This window comes from Struthio camelus, chromosome 15 (genome assembly GCF_040807025.1).
Source record: "Struthio camelus isolate bStrCam1 chromosome 15, bStrCam1.hap1, whole genome shotgun sequence".
In the NCBI taxonomy this organism is placed as follows: domain Eukaryota; kingdom Metazoa; phylum Chordata; class Aves; order Struthioniformes; family Struthionidae; genus Struthio; species Struthio camelus.
Genome location: NC_090956.1, coordinates 2294761 through 2315915, shown reverse-complemented (window position 1 = coordinate 2315915; position 21155 = coordinate 2294761). Strand labels below are relative to the sequence as shown.

At 37.2% G+C, this 21155-nt stretch overlaps 1 protein-coding gene across 1 annotated transcript; it reads right to left on the bottom strand.

Annotated features, from left to right (window-relative positions):
* Positions 1–890: 890 nt before the first annotated feature.
* On the bottom strand, positions 891–19939 carry MEIOB (meiosis specific with OB-fold). Its single transcript, XM_009666021.2, has 14 exons — positions 19759–19939; positions 18534–18609; positions 15077–15134; positions 13459–13590; positions 12584–12656; positions 10261–10456; positions 9666–9766; positions 7675–7727; positions 7492–7587; positions 5865–5966; positions 5182–5335; positions 4628–4811; positions 4012–4098; positions 891–3072 (listed from the first exon to the last, which is right to left on the bottom strand). Exons 2-14 carry the CDS (start codon positions 18600–18602, stop codon positions 2947–2949), a joined length of 1431 nt encoding a protein of 476 aa, XP_009664316.2. The 5' UTR covers positions 18603–18609; positions 19759–19939; the 3' UTR covers positions 891–2946.
* Between the last annotated feature and the right edge of the window lie 1216 nt (positions 19940–21155).

Here is a 21155-nt window from a genome sequence, read left to right as displayed (position 1 = left end):
ACTTCTCTTTTCAGAGTTAACCAATAAAACCCGCACACGGTACACACTGCTTCTTACTAGAGGAAAAACACCTACTCCATGACACAGGGAGGCAGATGGCCTTGCTTGCTATATGGCTCATATTGTCAAATTTGGGTTGAAAACTCTTCACAGAGCATGTCAAGGAGATGTAACTTCTATAAGAGGGAATAAGAGGGCCAAGTGAGGGAAAGCAGCAAGGTATCTCTCGCTCACTTGTAATAAATCTGTTGGCCATATATCATAGCTGAGCTGGAGGGCTCACAGAGCTCCACTGAGGGAAAACAAGCACTGGGGAATGTTGCTGTGTTTTCCCCAGAGGAGTGATTATCATCTCTGGCCTGGGAACAGAGAGCATCTGTGGGCCAGCAACCATGGAGAGTAACTTTTGGCTGAAAAAACCAACATTAATTAAAATTGGGAGCTAAAACTCACCCATGCTGTATAAAATCAAAGATGTATGTGTAACAGTAAATCAAGAATTACAGCTTCAGAAAGAATATCTCTCCTTGGGGTATTCTGCAATAAAAAGATGTTTGCTTTTTAGATTAGTTTCATGATTCCTTCATGCATTTTTCAAATGTACAAATTAAATGAGAATTGCTTTCCTTCCCACTCCAAGGGGTGTAATGCAGCAGGAAGTACACCAGATGCCTGGCAGATTTCTTTTTTTCTAAAAAAGCTGAGCTTTAAATATGCTTCTAAAAGTAAAATAATACAAAAGATCAAGAATAAAGAAGCGCATTGGTAAAGATCATCAGTAAACTTATCTTTACTTTTACAGATTTAAATATATTTTAACAAAATATAACCGCAGCATTTAACATTATTTATACAATGCAATGGAACAGTTGAAGATTTTAAATATTTCCAGCTGTTAAAAAGCCATGCTGTTTAACTTTCTTCCCTGTTTCCAAACTCCAGCTGATTCAACTCTACCAGTTTGCATGACAGGGAGTCCTCTTTCAATTCAAAGGCGTGACAAAGTAAGTTGTAAAATAAAATTTTAAAAAACTTCCCCTCACCACAAACATCAAAACTTACCATTTTCAAAGGTTGCACTGAGTTGTCTAACAAAAACAGATGGATTATTTTGTTACATGCTTGTAGGCACCAAAGTTAAATGCTTCCATTTATTGGAGCCGGATCTTAATAACCGCTAGGAAAAAAGTTTTGTTTTAAAAAAATACTTTTGAAGAGCATACACAGAAGAAATTACTGTAGCCCAAAAACAAGCACCTCCATGCAAGAACAGCAAGGTCCAGCATGCTGTAAATCATATGATAAAAGACAGCAGAATATCTTGCATAAGAAAAATAGAAGATTTTCTATCAATCCATTTCTCCAGCTGCATGCATCTGTAGTACATCACTGCAAACCCTTACACCTGCGCATGGTATTGATCCTGCAAACATGTATCTATTTCAGCTCCCTATAGTGTGACTTAAGCCAATGGCTTAAAGCACATGCAAAAGTTTTTTGTGTGATGAGGCTTCGTAATCACTACATGCTCTGAATATAATTCAGATTTTATCTAAAGGCAGGCTAAAAAACTGAGGCCCACTAAAACAAACAGCCATTAAATCTGAACATCAGTGTGAAAGCTGTGCTCTGAATTTGGTGTGCAACTCCCTGACAAGCAGGGCTGGGCAGAGAAATTTTGGGTGAATGATTCTGGGAGAGAAAGGATTAAATTCTGCACTGTCTTCACTGTCTGCACTTTCTGCACTGTCTTCTTTACATTGTGCTCGGTCAAACATTTCTGTCTACTGCAACAGCAACAGTTTGGTCTTAAGCACTGGCTATTGATTGCAAAGCTGAGCTGTGATCAAAATTACTGAAAACATTCACTTCAACATTTTCCAGCTGTAACAGCTAATATTCTAAAGCTGTTTATTGCTGCAACAGCAGAGATGGAATGACCCACCATTTGCAATATGCATTTGTACATTTAATTCCATGTTCCTACTCCCACTCAAAAGAGTAAGGGGCTGCAATTATTGGTGTTTTGCTTGTCAAAATTCACTGTTTTGGTAGCTGTCTCTCTTTGCCATGGTGCTTTAATGGGTAGGTAGCATACCAGGGATAACAGAGTTTCTTAAGGTGTTCTACCCCCACAAATACTTTGCAACGGAAGGGCAGCAACATCTTCCCACAATTTGAAATTGGCCAAGTCCTAATACGCTCAAAAGGTGGGGACTGGTGTATGTAGGAAATACACCAACTGCAGGGGAAGCTAAAGGCAGAAATAGATTAAAAAAAAGAAAAAAAAAAAAGAATACATACCTGGGGAAGAGCAACATGTACATACAGGGGTTCTTTATGTTCAGGTAAGAACAACAATCCTGGTGAAGAAAAGCCCTTTCTTCTCTGCTACCTTACCTTGATCATTTGGCTGCCACAGGTCCCTTGGTAACTGATTACTCTGTTCCAGTAAGCCTTAGTCCCCCCCTAAAGAAAAGCAGCCTTGCAGAAATCATGGCTATTTCCTTGCCTCTGCAGATGCCAAAAGTTCTGTGTTTGGACTTGCTGATGTACACCACAAACACAGGCAGTACTTGAAAGTGGGTCTTTATTTTCTGAAGTAACACAGACGTATCAAGGCAGTCAAAAACACAGAAGCTCAAGAGATGTCTTGTACTACTTGTTATTTCTGAATTTTTCATATATATTCTAAACTGAATGAAAAAAGCTTCCCTCCCAGCTCTAAAGGATTTAATTCAGTAGGATTAACTTTTCTTAAACTAAGGCCCTAGTAAGGTTTTTAAATTACAATCATCTAAAAAAGATCGACACAGAAGCCCCCTCATGGGCATTAGTAATGTATATTCCTTCTTTATCATCAGAACATACTTAGAATGCTGTTGTCATTGTATTCTGCTATCTCTAACAATGTAGTGAAGAAATGGCCGGTTTTCCAGCCTGTTATCAAGCCATATAGTGTAATCTTTTTTCTTTTTGCAACAAGCTCTGACTTGCCTCTATGGGGTCTGCCAGTTTGCATGAAAGCACATTCACTTTCAATCCAGTTCTCCAACTGGGTGACAAAGTAAGCTGTAAAAATAATTAAAGTTCTTTGTTTTCATTGCTATAAAGCACTTTGAAATTTATTATTTACAAACATCACACAGCATGTTTAACTGACATATATGGTTATACATATTTTATATTATTTTATACATAAATATGCATATTTAATGTTATACACCTGTCACTATTGAAGTAAAATGCTTTCAATTTTGCTGGAAATAGGTATGGGGGAGATGGGAGAGTAAGAAGAGTTTTGTTAAGAAGTAGTAAGATAAGAAGGGTAAGTTTAAAAATGGGAGTCAGTTTAGAGTTGTCCTAAAATGGGCAATTCAATGAAAAAGGAATCCTGACCAATCTAAAGCATGCAAAAAAAAAAAAAAATATCAAGAAAGTCAAGAACATTGCAAATAATAGCAGAGGTTTTGACACTTTCTCCAGGTATGTGAATCTAATATTGTCACTTTAAGGATGAGTGCAGATTTCAGCAATACCTCAACATATTGTCTCCAAAAATACAAATCAAAAAGAATAAATACAGATAACTAAATAATAAATATATTTAGGTAACTCCATATTCCACATAGTATGTAAAAAAAATCGACTTAGCTTTATTCTTGCAAACACACACTGTTAACTTTGACCATTATAGCCCTACGGCCCTAGAAGTCAGTGACTTCAACTTTATCTTATACAAGTTTTTGCGAGATCAGCACCTTAATCAGTATTCGCTAGGAGCTGTTTGTGTCTTTCCTAATTTGCCTGAAAGGGGCCTGCATATCTGATTCTGCAGAGACACCACCTGCTGCTGAAATTTTGATAAAGAATATTTGCTTGGAATAGTCAGAATTACAAAAATTAAAGCTCATTTTAAAAATTCCAGTAGAACTGACATGCAATTTTTCCATACTAAATATACCGCCTAATTGGAAACTTCTACTGTTTAGTTTAATAGTAAATACTAACTTTAAAATAAATCTTGCTTCGTTCCAAAAGAAGGTGCCATTTCAATGCAGTCTTCTTGTCTTCTGTTAGCATTAGGAACTCATGGACCTATTAAGGACATGACATGATACCACAGAACAGTCCTTCAGCATATAGCTGTAAACATCTCCAAAACAAAAATGATGATGAAAAGAGCAACCTACTCATTTTAATACATTTCTAAACTTTTTTTTTTTCTTTTAGCATAGTGGTTGATGTGATATATGCACGAAGACAGTCAGATTGATCACAATAAATTGCAGGGTGTTTGAGAATCAAAGTTAGGGAATACCAACTATGTTCTCAGAAAAGTAGAAATTAATTAAAATAAAGTGGTATTTTTAATCGGCTATTCACTCTTACATTTAACATGTTTCTTCTTATTAGCATCTATTGCCTCTTAAGTTTTGACTATTTAAAAAACATGTACATGTGTGTGCATGTATGAATGTATATGTACATGTATGTGTATTCATACATACATACGCTTTTTTAAAACAGTGTATATATACACATATATATGGAGAACATTTAGATATATTTGTAATTTTCATCAGGCTCAGATCAAACAAGAAAAAAATAATTTGCTTCTACTTACTGTGCAGCCTAATGTTTCCTCAGCTACACAGTCGGACAGGTAACAAGAATAAAGAGTGCCTGTATGATCTGACAGATCAACAAGTATGTCAAAGCTTGTAAAAGTTGACTTTGCATCTGAAGAGATGTCACCGCAGAAAGTGCACGTGCCTGACATTTCATTCACCACAAAACGGCATATTGAACTGAAAGATACACAGACAATTAAAGCACATACGCAATCACTGATTGCTTGAAACCGTTTTCTGGAATTTGAGATTTCCCAAGGGATTCTCTCTCTTTGACAAAGTTCTTCATCTTCTACACTCAAAGTCCATCTGAGACAAAATGGCCTTTTTCTTCTCTGCCCTAGGACCAGAAAGAGCAAGTCCTTCATAAACTCAACTGCTTCTCCTTGCTCCTTCTGAAACTACACAACAGATACTCACACAGCATCATCCAGAGCAGTCCTCTTTCTTTTCTGGTACTAGACTAACATATTGTTCAAGCTTATTTGGGTTAGGGAAAGAAGGATAAAAATATTTTAATATAAATTTAAAACAAGCAGTTGCTTACCATCTGTTGCGAATAACTTTAGATGCATCGTTATCAATGTCCAACGTAGAAATGTAGCCATAAATAATGCCATAGACAGGTTCAAGTTTTCCATTGTTCTGTAAAGCTTTTACTTTCAGCTGTTCCACAGTATAAACATCCACTATAGCCTCCACTAAAAGTTAAAATGACACGTGAAGTATGTCTGAGAAAGAAACAACATAGAATAGCAACAACAACAACAAAAGGATTTGAGGTTAATAAAAAGGAGAGGATTTGATCTAAAGCAGCAGAAAAGCCCCCAAGAACTTTCCTTTTGGAGCAGGCTTATGATTTGGGGACAAAAAAAAAAAAAAAAAAAGAAACAAAAGGTGAGTCAAATCAGGAAAATATCTAATATTTAATTTTATACCCCCTCAAAACAAAATTTTGACTAAAAACTTTCCTTCTCCTTTTTTCTTATTTATTCAAGCCAAAAAGAACAAGTCAGACAGGCTGCAAGATGGCATAATCACAAAGCCTGAAGATACATAACTGATACTGTTATGGATAGTCCAGTAACAGTCCGAACGTTAAGTATTCAGCCAGACAACACCTTAGTTTTGTTTCTATAAACACATAGAATAAGAAATTGAAATTTAAAGTGCACCATAATACTACACTATACCATCATATGAAATCAAAGCACTTGGATCCATACTTACAGTTAGTGGATTCTTTTGATTGCTCCTCCATTTTATTGTGCAAAGCTCCTGATTGTGCACTCTCTTTTAGGAAGCTGAAGAGAATATTTGCTTCTGCTGTGTCTTGAAAAATATATTTAAAAAAGCTGTGACCATATGTAACTTGTCAAAATGATCAAATCATTATATTCTACAACTTTTTATTCTGGTAGTACCACCATCATGTCTCTCGCAATTAGTCAAGGGATGCTTTTCTCTTTTTCTTCCTGTCTAACCATTAGTCCTACATGGAATACACGGCAAAGGCTTAGATAGCACACAACAAAAAGCAGGGAAGCCAAAAGCATTGGTCATTAAGTAACTGACTGCCCCTTCTGTAGTATGGGGAAAGTTGCATTAAAAATACGAGCAACTGACACATTATCAATGATGCATCATTACACCATCTCAAAGAACACAGGAAAGCTGAAGGACAGCTTTAGACCAGCTTATTAGAGCATCTGAAGGCTGGCCCAACCCATTCACCTCAGATCTGCGAAAGTTACACTATAAAAGACCATTGCACAGCCACATCTCGAATATGCTGTGTCATTCTAGTTCCCCCACCTTAAATAGGAATATATGAGAACTAGAAAAAAAGCACAAAGAGGGGATGTCAAAAATCTGGAGTTATTTCCACACAAGGAATGACTAAATAGACTAGGAATCTCTAACTTTCACACAGCAATAACAGACGTATATAACACCAGTGTCATCAGTCGTGAACAGCAAGGCAAAGGTGAGTAGGGAGTAACTGTTTACTGTTTCTAAAAATTCAGTATGAACGAAAACAACACATGAAAGTGGTATTTTTTCACATAGCACTGTCAAGCACTGTTACGCTGTGAAATACATTGACAGGAGTATTCTGTGTGCAAGAAATTTGCATGTTTAAAAGAAGTCAGATGAATTAATTCCAGTAAAATCCATCAAAGATTGCTAATTATTAAGGATACAGTCTACAGCTCGGCAGGTCCTTAGGGCACAAACTGTTAAAAGGTTGAATGGGAATATCAAGGAAATATCTCTTTCTGCTTGAACTATGCCCATTCTCCTCCCTTGATAACGGTTATCTAGAAAAAGGATACTGGGCAAGATGGACCTTTGGTCTGACCAACTGACATTTATATGAGACAAAAAACACAGAAAACGTTCCCAGATGGTTAAGGTCACTCACAAGCAGACAGCTACGATGAGATTAGGCCATTCTTTTTTTCAGTTAAATTTTAAGTAAAATTTCATTTAAGTTAAATGAAATCACTCAAGCTAAATGAAATTTTTATACTTCTCCATGGACAGATACGGTTGGCCAAATTCTGCATTTTCAAAGGCCCACATTTATTGTTAGGTTCACAGAAGATGCACGTGAAATTATGAGGAATGAATCTAGTCCATGTATTTAACCAAAAAGATATTTAAGTTTGTGTTCCAGACCCAGCTCGGGGAGGGGAGGGGAATACGGTTAACTATACAATGCTCAGATAGACAGGCAAGAAGCAGGGAGTTTTCTGAGGCAGGCAGAGAGAACAAATCAGACCTCCAATTGATTCATTCATGCATTCTGTTCTATAACGGTAACTAACAGCAAAGAATACTTAACAGATCTTACCTGGATTAGTTGTAATAATGGTTTTTGATATTACAGTTGCAGTCATGCAGTTCCTAAATTTGTCAAAATTTATTCTCACATCTGATGCAAATATTACTAGGCACAAAAACAAGTTTTTTGTTACTTTATAGTAAGTATCATAGTAAGAACTACAACAAAAATATCAAAAACTGAAAACGATACCTGTTTCTCGTGGGATCCAACTTTGTGCAAGCTGGATAGATTCATTATCCCAACTAAATTTAAAAAAGTTAGTCAGTCAAAACATTTTGAAACAGTGGTGAACATATGTGAAAAATGACACATACTCCTTAGTGGCATAAAAGCTAGTATTAATCTCATCTGCCCTCAAACTACTAAATAATAGTTATAATTAATTGGTCAAAGGGGACACTATCCCCTTGTTGCACTCACATGCACATTCAACTGAAATGCTGTGTATATCCAAAGCTGTCTAGTTTGCAGCCAGGTGGTATGCGTTTCCTACTGATCTAATACAGTCCCTATCTTATCCCATGCCAAGCAGGATAAAATAAAGGGCTATTAGGTTGTTCAAAATGATTAATGCAGCATATACCTGGAAAAATATTGCGTCTATGTCAGAGCTTTGAATAGAGCAATTTTTAACTAGAGCAAATCAGAGTAAAAATAACTGCTTCTCAGCTGAGTCTTTTTTGCAGGAAAAAGCTGACTGCTCACATCACTAGTCCAGATGTTCAGCCAGCTTTCCGACACTGGAATCCTTGTAACTGTGGGTGATGAAACTAAACTGAGGTCAGTGGTATCCCTCAAAAACCGTAATTTGATGGTTAGGTCCCTGGACAAAACCTCATTCAGCTCCTTGTAAGTTCGGAAGGATGGCAGAATACTGCCAAAGTTTTTCTTTGTTGTTGTTGTTAATCCTTGGAAAAAGATTTCAAATATTTGCTTTTCATCTGGCATTGTCCACCCACCTCCTCACTGACAGCCTCTGAAATACCCTAACTACAATGTTGTTGCTTAAGAACTTCCTGAATCTTTGCCTCTACCTATAGCTTCACGAGCAAGAGGCATTGTTTATGCTGACTACAGTAACACTGCCTGTAGTCTGCTTTTGAGGACTCCTAAAATATACAGCTCTATCATTATCACTGCATACCAGTACTGAAACAGGAACGTGATATCTGGTCAACATGACTCAAAGCAACTGCTGCAAATTAACATATGTGGCAGCTCAAGGGCTTGAAAACTGCACATAGTACAGATACTTACTAGTGTTCAGATGCATAAATTTATTGTGTTAAACACGACACTGAATGATAGCACAGTTTATAACTCAGACATGCAAGGCAATCTTGCTATTTGTATCTAGGGAACAAAGGTTATTGCAACCAACAAGCACTAAATTTAGTGCAAACTAATACCTCCATATCCTTGCAGGTAGATAAGCCAGGAGTTTACCAGACAAACAAGACTTGTAAGCTATATGCAAAATGCAAATGTTCCTGGGTAAACAAATCACTGTTTATACACACAAATGGTAGGTATGTATGCAGAGTCTCGTTTGTAAGTGGAATACGGTTTGAAAATAGGGCCAAAACAGTATCAAAACTTTTCTCTCCTGTTTTAAACATTTAAAAACTATCTCAGCCTATCTCCACTTCCCTTGTTAATTCTGCTTGGCTTTTAATATGAAGCATACTCTTTTCCCCCCACCAGTTTGTGGAAGAAACGTACTGCCTTTGCAACCGGTTTTAAATGCTATGTCCTCAACCAGTTCAAATCTCACAAAAAAAGGATGTAATTACAATTTACTTGTGTATGTGCTGAGAGACATATATAAGGAAACTAATGCAAAAGCTGAGCTGTGGCTGGGACCAAATTATACTTATTTAATGTGTAACATGTCTATTACTCTGTGAACAATTCATTGATTTTTTCCCTTCATAATGTAGGTGGAACTACGCTTCATTTTGCCATCAGATAGGTAATATATTCAAGGTCTTTCTACTGAATCTTTTAAAAGTCTCTGTTTAATCAATATTGCTGCCTCATCACCAAACCAAATAGCATCAGCCAACCAAATAGCAATATATTTAAATTAAAAGACAATATTATAGCAACAGTTGAAATATAATTTCGTTACCCACTCTTGCATTAATTGGTGTATTTTAGTGAATTAAAATACATTTTACCATACTATTGGAAAAGACATCTCTGTTTCATCATACAGCTTTACTTCACACCTCTGACCTTTTCTTTTGTCTGGAGTGATAAAATACTTTGGCTCCCCAACCTTTAAAAAGTAAGACAGGCAGTCACTTTTCCTCTAAAGAACGTTTAGCAGAATAAAAGTGGTAAGCTAGAGAACAAGCAGGAAAAAAGCCCTATGCTCCACCAAAAGAAGGAAGTTTAACAGTAATTGTACTTCAAGAGAAAGGTACACATTTTGAATATTTCATAAAAAAACATTTACATATTTGCAAGGTATGTACTGGAAACCTGTCTCTACATAAAAATGTTGTTTGATATGCATGCTTTCAAAAAGATAACTGATCTAGAACGTTTCCATTTCCTTAATTTTCCCCCAAACCTTGTTTATGAAAATTTTAAGTAACTTGTATGGCTATTGTACCTCAATCAAAATGATTGCCAATCGAAACAAAAACCAAAAAATATTAATTCCTGTCCACTATGAGTCCGGAAATCCATATTCGCATTTAAGTCAATTAAGTTACCCAAGCTACAGTTGAGAAAAGCTCTTCATTCTCTTGTGGCCCCTTAACTTACTGACATTACAGCTGCAAGCACATTAACAATTCTTCCATCAAGGCTTTGTCCATTTGCAACGATGTCACCCAGCGAATAATAATCTTGAGGGTCTTTGACAGGCAGATGCAACAGAGAAAGCAGTTTGGTGTCCATTTCATAGGAGGAACACGTTTTGACCACTGAGTGATTTTCACTGATCAGTAATTTGTAGCAGCTAGATAGTATACACAAAACAAAAATCAATCAACATTTCACTTACCAATTTATTAACAAAGTGCAAAATATTAATTCAGTTCACAATGGAATATAACTGCTGATTTTTGCTTTATGATTTGCGCTAAAGATACTGAAAAGTTTGAATTAGTTTATAGATTTGTAAAATAACTTTAGAATTTTCCTCTTAAGAAAAACTAATTATTGTACGCCCTATACTTAATTAGCATTGGAAAGGCAGCATGAATTGTTAGCAATGTACAATACGTATGTATAAGTCTTTCAGCTCTTACCAAGTAATTTTTACTTTGTTGTATAAAATTCATGTAATGCAACATTTACAAAATGCTGAATTACATCATCAGTAGGGTAGCACAGTGACAACAGTCACTGCAGGATCTGGCTTCTAAACTATAGGGGAATAGTAGAAATAACACTACCAGTAAACATGCAGAAAATAGAATTATTCATCAGAATGAGTAAGTTATTTCTCCATAGCTTCAATTGTTTAGAAAGTCCATAAGGAAATACAAGTTTCTTGGCTTTTCTAGCTCTAACAATTCTCCTTCAGTATCTCACACCAACTGAGTAGGCAATACCTGGATTCATTTTTATGGTACCTCTGACAAACTCTGCTCTGAACAAACATCTTTATCAGACACAGCTGCAGCACAGCATGCTGGTATAGTAGCAATTTGCTACTGCAGTAGATCGGCCTACACCGAGGCCTGTACTGCCTCACAAGGCTGCTACAGTGGCCAAGCTAGCCAGTTAGAAGTTTCAGGCTGGTCCGTTAACTATATTAAGATATTTCTTGCTTATACTAAACTTTTGCAATAATAGATATACTTACAACAATGAGCAATACTTTAGGGTGACCTAACTAAAAGTTGTGTTCATTTGTAAAAGGTATCTGAATCTGAACGATAGACTGAAATATGTCTTACAAATACACTACTCTTAACGCTTATATAGTTGTTTTTTTTTTTTTTTTTAACAGCAATGAGAGCAATTAATTTTGTGGTACAATTAAGGGTTAGTTTGAAATGTCTGTAATCCAGGTACCTGAGAGGTTTTAGCAATGCAACATCACAAGACATTACTACAGTCAGGCTGGATTTGGTAAGGTATTTTCAAAGGTAATAGCCCTATGACTTTAGTAATATTTACACTGCACTATAACCCAATGGAAATAAGGTATATTCAATACACTCTGGATAAATATATTTTTAAAAAGCTTATGAAATCTACACATTTAGAGAGCGAAACTCCTTTCCTCAGGGAAGTTTCTACCTGACATTTAATCTTCAACTTCCTTCTATTTAGCCAAAAAGTAGACAGTGACTGCAGCTACTATGGATATACCTTCGCAATAAAACTTAGAGAATGATCAGTGAACAAGAACATACAACTTTTATCTATCTTGCCAATTTAAAGGGCAATATTCCTACAATATATTTAATCCTATAGTGGTCATCATATGACCACTTAGGAAAAAAAAATCTAATTAAAGAACAGGTGTATTATTGGTCTATCTTTACCTAACATCTACATCTCAAGATATCTAAGAGATCTCAAAGCATATCTAAATTAAGACTTACAGTGCTATTTAGTTTCATTATGGCAGTTCAAATTGCTCAGTTTTTAGAGAATACGTTGAAAGACAACATATATACATAACGTGATACAAAGGAAATGACAATGCCTTACCAAATAAGTAAGAAATAGCATTACAGTATATTTCAAGAAAATCTTCATGTGAACGGATTTTCATAAGAATAAAGACTCTTCTACAAAAGTTATGTCTGACAAAATATGATGTGACAAAATCAGATTAAATTCAATTGATTTTAGTAGACCTTTCTTGAAGAATGAAATTGTCTCTATTTAGTTACAAAGAGATTATTTTATGACAAAACTCCAAAGACCATATCACGACAAATATATTTTCTTCTGAGATCGTTCTGACCACGTATGCATAGCTGAACGTAGGGAAGAAGGTACAGCTATGTAAGACTAACCCCAAGTACTCCTACCAATAGCATGATGCTGCAGTCAGCTAAGAATTAAAGAAAATATTAACTGTGATCTTTCTGGAAAGAGCTACCAGTCTATGCTTTAAATTCACCTAGGAGTTGCAGGGTTGAACTTTTCTTCCCTTTCTGCTTCCTTCGTCTGAACTAAAGGATTTTCAATTGTAACTAAAATAAAACATTGATAAGCAATATTAGAAAACTGAAAATATAAGTATATGTGTGTATATATATATATAAATACACACACACACACACACACACACACAGAGAAACAGCTTTGCAGAATGGTTATTTTCCAGGTCGGATAGGGGAAAAAATACTTACATATGTATATGTGCAATAATTACTGGTAAATGTTTTCATAGTGAAAAACACAGCTGTCCAGACAGCTGACATTATAACCAAAGTCCCACCGGCATCCTCAAAACATTTAATGGAAACAAAATGACACAGAGTTCTAATGTATAAATTCTTCATAGTAATGAGTTTCATCCAAACGCTCTGATCCAACATCTGTGGGCAGCAGAGTCTTTTTATTGACTTACATAAGAGCACAAACCATAAATAAATACAAGCTTAGTACATTTTTGTTATATTTTCATAAACAAACATAGTAACTAAATAAAGACATAAATACTGAACTACTTTACAGAATTCATTTTTCACAATTTATAAGAACTGAATATAATGTAATCATGTAGATCAGTTAACTGTATATAAGTTCTGGGTGGCAGCACTCAGAGGATTTATATACGGTCCTTTTGTTGACATATTTAATGGTTTTGAATCTAAATTCTAGAAATCTTATTCCTTTCCTCTTTATACTTAACTGAGCAACTTGTTTCCAATTAGACTGTTTTCTGAGTCCTCAGAGAAAAATAGAGTAAAACCACAAACGCATAACACTGATTTACTAGAAAAAGGACACATTCAAACAGAAACATGTTGAGAATAAACTCCAACTTACCACAGTCACCAACTCTAAAGCTTTCTGAAAGTGATCTAATATAGTCTTCTCTGCCCCAAGAGTTTACATTTATAAAATAAGTTGGTGAATCACGAATAGTAAAACTGAAGGTGTATCTTTCAGATCCAATGTCTGCAAAAAGAAACAGTATTATTAAAATTCATTAGCACAGCTTAGTTTCAATCTAGAGCAGGTAATACAACTATTATTTCAAGACTAGATTTTGCCATTAAATTTAAAGTGTTAAAAAAACACGCTAATCCCATGCTGGTGAGTACCACTAGAGGTCAGCAGATCTTTCCGTAAACACATTGGTGTTCATGAACGGGGACCGTTAACAATTCACAAAGCAGTTGTAGCTGTATTTACCTTATCAATGTATACATATCACTTAACCTTAGGCAGCATCATATAAACCTTTAGCTCTAATGCTAGAGAAATAAAACTGCATGATGCTACATGCATCATATACACAGACAAATACATAAACAGCACTAAGAAATAAGGGAACAGTATGAAAAAATATACTATTAGGCCAAATTTTCTAGTACGTAGGCCATCTTTAGACAGCTGTAACTATGCATGAAAAGAATACAGTAACCTACATCTCTAGACATATCACTGTCTAGATAGTACTACAGGATTTAACAGAATAAAACAAGGTGTTTCTGGCCCTATGAAAAGCTCGTGATCAAGACTGTGTCAGTGTGGCTGTGCTCCCCTTTCAGCTAATTAAAAAAAGCTGAAAGTATCATCCATGATTCCATGGATCATACTGCATTATGCAATGTGTTACTTTTCAGTTATCAATGAAAACTATATAGTGATCTGCAGACAGTAAGTCTAATCTGATTGTAGTTGCACGGAGGCCTAAGTATGAAAGCACTGAATTTTCAGACTATGTAGAATTGTTTCTGAGGAAGACGAGATGACCTCCTTCCAAACATTCACCCTAACAGGCTCAACAAGACAACAGTACCAACAGAAAAGCTGAGCCCTTGACACAGAGCTGGAGTTACACTCTACAGCTGGAAATGCTTCCTAGTACTGCCTGTGTCATCCCTAAACTGTAGACACATAATTTCAATTTCCAACTCTATCAATTTAGGATTTCAAATGTCATATTAACAATATATTATTCCCTTTTCTTTTCCTTAGGAGTATGCAATAATATGAATCTGGTGCTACTCAGACCAGAAACTACTTATTTGTTTCCCTCTTCAAGACATCCCCTTAACATTTCTGTTTCAAGAAAGCATATGAAGAGACTAGAATCAATTCCAGCAGCATTTATAATAAATGTAGGTTCAAATTGATACCATCTTCTTCAGACCCCGAGGCTGAGTTACAAAAATCTGGATCTGAAACACTTCCATACTGGAGTTTTTCAAAACAAATTCTAATTGATAAGGTTTGGCCAAACTAATGCTGCTCTTCCCTCTTGCTTTCCCTCCCCAATCCAGATTTTTTTTTTTTTTTTTTTTTTTTTTTTACACACTTCTATTCTACGCATTTTGCGGTAAGAAGTCTGCTTATCATTTAACTATTAAATTCAGTCATATATGCTAAACTACACAGCATAAGAAAATGAAGTAAAAATAGTTAAAAAGGACTCTACTTTTTCTGTCTGGAAAGCCTCTGACATCTGTTTTCCCAATAACCACACCGATTACATTCTAAAAAATAAAAAGATTATAGAATACAAATATTAAACACAGATGTATATGATAAATTAGATTTCATGAACTTCTACTCCACTGATGATGGTAACCATATTTCTGACTGGTAATCATTTTAATCTGTTTATTCCTCAGTACCTTATGAACCAAGGGCTAAAATATAAATATTCAATTTTAAAAAGTGACTAATACAAAAATATTAAAAGAGATGTGTATATTTCTGGTTGTAAAGACAACAGGAGGATACCAAGTTCACCCCAAAACATTCACAATTTTGGCTGTCCTAGAGCATTCTCTCTTCAGGTAGGCATGGATACTTAAGGTCCTTTAATGCTCTGTGCACAGGCCTCAGATCTCTTTAAATCTACTACGAATAATCTGGACAGGATTAATTTCAAAGTCGAGCGTCTAGGCTTCCCAGGCTGTCAACATTGAAAAACACACATCTCTACATCCAGAGGGAGGGCCATTTATCCCATCCGTGTCTAAAAGACGCAACTTTCTAAAGGTCTCTCTTTCTTGCTGTTATCTCTCAGTTTGACTACAAAGGGAGCTTAGGCAATGAACTTTTCTGATAACTCAGGACAAAATTAATTTTACTCTCTGTTTTGCTAAACCTTTTGTTATTATGCAACAGCACTTCAGTCTCAACTGTGGAGCAAAAGGATCAGGAACAAACACTCTGATACTCTAATACTGCATAAAGACAGAGGTAAAGAGACAGGAAGCCCTGAGGTTATGGAGGTACTTTCCTCTTTTACAAACTAGTATCATAAATTTATTCTTCAACAAACCACCCTAATTGCTCTAAATTCCCAATGGTCTTTCCAGAAGGCATAATGCAAATATTGTGAATATTTGAAAAAAACGAAGCGCACCATGTCTCTTCCGCTTCATGTATGCACTTACTTGCAGTATTCCCTCATTTTCTTGTTCCAGCAAGGGAACCACAGCAGTCAGTTTGCCAGGTGCAACTGTAGCAATTTAATTATCAACACAGACTGAATTTTACACCCATTCACCAAGCTGAGCAACCCAAATGATTCCCTGAAACTATGCTGTATTCAAGTGTGCTCAAAAATTACATCTTGTGTGCCCAGTTTACTTTCCATCACTAGATGGAGCCAGGTAGCTGTCTTATATCCTATAAGGATTTGAATGAATTCATTAAAGGGACATATGTGTACGACAGTTATTTGAATCTTTCCTACACTGTCACTGTCAGCAACATATAGTGATTTAGATTAGGGTTTTTTGTTGTTGTTGTTTTCTTAAACAAAAAATTCCTTTCAATTAAACCAGATTGCAACACATCCTGTATCTCCCCACTGGTAAGAAGAACTGAAATTTAGGATGACTTTTCACATTAATTAAGCTGATGTAAATCTCCAGTTTCAAAAAGAGAAGATCTCTCCTTTCCCTGTTGTGAATATTTTTACCTCCCTTGCGTCAGCACTAAGCCACCACGGCAAGCTGGCTGAAGGAAGTGATCTAGCTGAAAACTATTTTTGGAGGGCAGGAGGAGGGGGGTGCTGAGGGAAAAGAGGTAGAAAAACTTCCAGAGAGATCATTTCCTCGATCAGCTTATTCTGCAACTACACAAGCAGCTGTTTCACAAAAAGAGGAGGAGCAGAACACATGCCTGGGACAAGGGAGTGGGCCATACTGCCTTTTTTGGCAAGAGCATTGCTTAAGGCTGCTCAACCAAATCATGAGGCTACAGCATTAAGACACTGCAAATTTCTTAGACTTTGATCTATTTCACTGTCTTTTTGGAGATAAACTGCAAAGTAAGTACTATGACATTTAGATACTTAGAATGATGTATACTCAACTGCTTTAACCTTCTAAATACAGGCTGGTCAATTCATCACCAGAAACTGGGGAGCTACTTTTATACAAAAATACTTTATTTACTATGTGTTACTAATTGCAATACTCAAAATTAGTTTTATTTGTAAAATTAAACATTTTTACAGAGGTAATGGATCACCGTATTTGGGAATAACTGTGCATGAAATACTTAAACTTTGCTGAAGACCAGGAGTTTATAATAAGCTGTAAAGAATATACAGTCCTACTGTGAGTGTGTATAAAACTCCCTCTCCTAGTTCATCCCTCTTCTGTGACTTCTCTTTCATTGTTTAAAATAAATGAGAACAGAGGGGTAAGTTGTACCCCTCCCAAATAAAAAGCTGTGGGAACAGGAAAATTCCTTGTTTTCAGCTCTTGTTTTACAAGGCATTAGGCCTTCCGTGGGACATACAGCCCCACTTTGTGCATCTACTTCAAGTTCTATGGAGAGATATGGTTATAACACCACAACATAGCTTGCAGTGCACCCATGTGGAAACGCAGCCTTTCTGTTTTGTTCTCCAAGCTCCTAGTCCCAGCAGCACTGAACGCTTGAAAAACACGTTATCATTGGTGGGCTACACAAGGGTGGGAAATGCCACAACAGAGACAATAACATAGCCTTCTCCCTCCCGTATTAAAATATAATCTTGAAGAGCAAAGAATGAAAAAATTGGGGCCCCAAGATTTCCTATTTTTGATTCAACCATCTAAAAACACAAAAGAAAAACGTTGAGTTACACTGTGCACCCCATTCTCCAACTCTTATTCTAGTGAAGATAATCCTCACTCAAATCAGGACAACAACAAAAAGTAACACTTTTGCACACATGCGTATCCAAACGTATGTATAAAACCATTGAGTACAAAATGTTGCTGTTTGCTAAGTTCACTTCTTGCAAATTTCTACTTCAAGTTTAAACTTTTACTTTCATCCTACTCTCCTATATTCCCACAAGAAAATTCTTAGCTCTTTATAGCCTGACAACTGTAGAGCCTATTTTTTGTTCTACATAAATAAATAGCAATAATCCCATTTGATATGTAATTGTGAGATTTTTATGCAGTCAAAACACCATAGTATTCAATGAGAGTTTTGTCTGAATAATTAAGGACTACATTATTTCACTCAGTGAGATTGAGCACACAAGTAAAGAGTGCAGGATTGGGCCTTACGTTCATAGCTTGCATTGAAAGACTATTGTAGGTTACGCATGTATTGTGACTACATAATGCTGACTCTGTACATGCCTTTACTAATTCAGCATTCATTTAAAACATTACAAAGAAGCCTCTTATGCTTTCAGACATTGAATTGTCCAGTCAGTATCTATAGTTGTGGTATCCACATACTATGGACAACAACAGCATCAATTTTCACTTTGCTAGTTCATACACAAAGAAGGCAAGGTACTTTATATTTAACAATTATACTAATGCTATTAGTGACTAAATATACATCAATTACATAATTTTGAGTAATATAATACAGTCACATACAATTTCATTTGGGAACAAAAGTACTATGACACTGAGACCTACAGGACGAGCAAGATTTGGATGTAGATCTGAAAGTGCAACAAAGTCCCATGTTGAACTGGAATAAGCCATTCTTTATCTGTAATTTGAGAAAACTAATTTAGAATTAAAAAAAAATCAAAACAAATCACTTAAAACTACTCATAGCAAGAATAACAAAAGGTATTTTTTAATAGAAATGTTTTGACATCTATAGTGTTTGTCTTCAATAAAAAACATTTCAAGCCTTCTGAACTAGCAAATTCCTTACTGTTTATATTTTGATACCTAAGAGTTACAATTTTACTATTCTACCTATGCTTCTTAAATAAATGTCTGGGATTTGTTCTAGTATTAAATGACTCTGTCAGCACCACCTTCCGAAAAATATTTACCCGCCTTCTCCTCTCTTGGAAGTCCAACTGAATTTAATGAGATAGTTCATATACAAAAGGCCATTTACGTGGGGAAGAAAAAGTGCTGAGCTGCAACCTTAAAGTAGTTTAATATTAAGCCCAAAAACTCAATTAAAATGTAAGTCCATTCCTTCCTCAAAAACGGAATTTATCGAGTCAATTATTTTCAGACTACCAATGTAGCTTTAGTGCCCATTCCTGTGAGCTACTGCTCAGTCAAGTCCTCTATTGATGCCAAAGTTGGGCCATAGCTGCTTCATTAGCTTTTCTGAATGCCTGTTATAATTTTAGTATTTCAGTTCTATGGGTGCACTCAGAGACATTACTGATATTTAGCAAACAGAAGTCAGGTTCTATTTTTTGTAACAAGGACCGTCAAGTTGCCAAATGCTTAATAAGCTAACGTTGAAGAACTGCTGCCATTTTTCAGAGGGCATCTGTTCCAAACTATAACAGAAGTCTGAAATGATTTCAGCTATCCTATACCTGGTACCTTGTGCAAGAATTTTTAACCTTGTTATTAGACATTAGTGTAACAATCTGTTACAGAACGTGACACAGAAGTGCAGTCTAGACTTCAAAGACAATAAGCAGTTATCTGAGAACAGAAAGCAAATTCCCTAAAACAGAACTTAAAAACAAACTCTCACAGAAAGATGTCCCAAATTTGTTTTATAAAAACTACTCAACATTGTGACCCTCAAACCTACTCCCACCCCACTACACAGCACAGAACTCACATTCACTTACGTAGGAAAGTCACCCTCAGCTATCCCCCTAAAACATGCCAATACCCTTGCCTTAAAAGAAATAAGGATTGCTAAATTATTTACCTCAAACCACAGCTGAATCAGGTTAAAGACAATAACACTGGGAACACATTTATCAGAGGAAGATTAGCAAGGCAATTCAAGATTTAAAATGCTACAGGCCCTGACAGGGGAAACTGTAGCATCCCACAGTACCACTCATTTATCCTCTCCTCTGAGGCCGGGGTGCAGCCCTGCAAGGGCACCTGAGGAAACTTTCTCTCAGCGCCATCCAGGCTCAGGCCTTTCCCTGAAAGGACAAGAAGGAAGCCACAATAAAAATAAGTACAAAACAGTTGGCATGGCCACTCCATCAACCCATCTCAAAGTGGTAACTAGCACCAGGCGAGCCTGCGTCCCCAAAGCCCAACTAGGCTCTGCGCTGCAGAGAGACTTCCGTGCGCCCGCCATTTCCAACCCCTCACTCACAGAAAGGGACGGCAAGAGCTTCAGGGCTGAGCACGGAGGAGCGCTAACACCCAGCTCCCCCTGCAGCCCGGGGTGGAGCAGGGGTGGAGGGAGAAGCAGGACAAGGCAGGAGGGGAGGGGAAGCCGCAAAAGGGAGAGGCGGGGAGGGGGAGTTGAGGGCGCAGAGACAAAATGGCACCCAGGCCCGTGGGCGGGAAGCGGTTTCGCGCCTCTGTGGCGCGCGCCGCCCTCCTTAAAGGGCCAGCACGAGGGTGAGGGGCATGAGGGTGTCACGGGGCATGTGTGGGTCAGGGTGTGTGGTGTGCTTTTTCCCCTCTAAATCCCGCCAAGCACAAGCCAAAAAATAGAAATACGGAACATTCACACAAAGGCTTCCCCATGAGGCTTAACAACAGGACCGAGCCTGGAGGGTCCAACCCGAGGCGCAGGCACGGCAGCAGCGATCTTCAGCGCGCTCCGCGTCGGCGCCGCGATCGGAGCTGGGTTTTACTTTCCGGATTTTTGTAAAACATTCGGCTCTTTGGGTTGGACCTAGTCCACCTCTAATCCCACTTTCCGATTCCAGCTGTGGTAAGGACGTGTTTTAAGTAGGGCCCGTTTTCCAAGGATAAATTCCTCGGGGGAAGAGAGCTCTTCTCGGCCTCTCCCCGGGCGGCCGCGCGCCCCGTTGGCAGATCGACGCCTTATGAAACGCAGGGACCGTTTCCAGGGGCGGCATCGCCCTCCGGACGCGCCTCTGCGGGGCCGGCGGCGCCTCCCCGCGCCCCCCGCCGCAGCTCCTGAGGGATCGCTGGCGGCTCCCGGCCCGCCGGGGCTGACGAAGCCGACGAAGCGCCAGCCTAATCGTCCAGAGTCACCCCTATTTTGTTAAAAGTTTCAGTGCCCGACACATTAAGATGTGCAAGCAAATTTCAGAAAGCTTTGGAGTAACTATTCCCTGCTGCTTTTTCTTTTTTTTTTTTTTGTTTTTGGTGGTAGATCTAAGGAAAAAA

Coding starts and splice junctions, on each gene's coding strand:
- MEIOB (XM_009666021.2), bottom strand. CDS start 18,602: ATGGCTTATTCCAGTTCAACATGGGACTTTGTTGCACTTTCAGATCTA. Junction 15,135..18,533: donor ATCCAAATCTTGCTCGTCCT/GTAGGTCTCAGT, acceptor TTTATTTTTTAG/AATGTAATCGGTGTGGTTAT. Junction 7,588..7,674: donor TTGGATCCCACGAGAAACAG/GTATCGTTTTCA, acceptor TTTTGTGCCTAG/TAATATTTGCATCAGATGTG.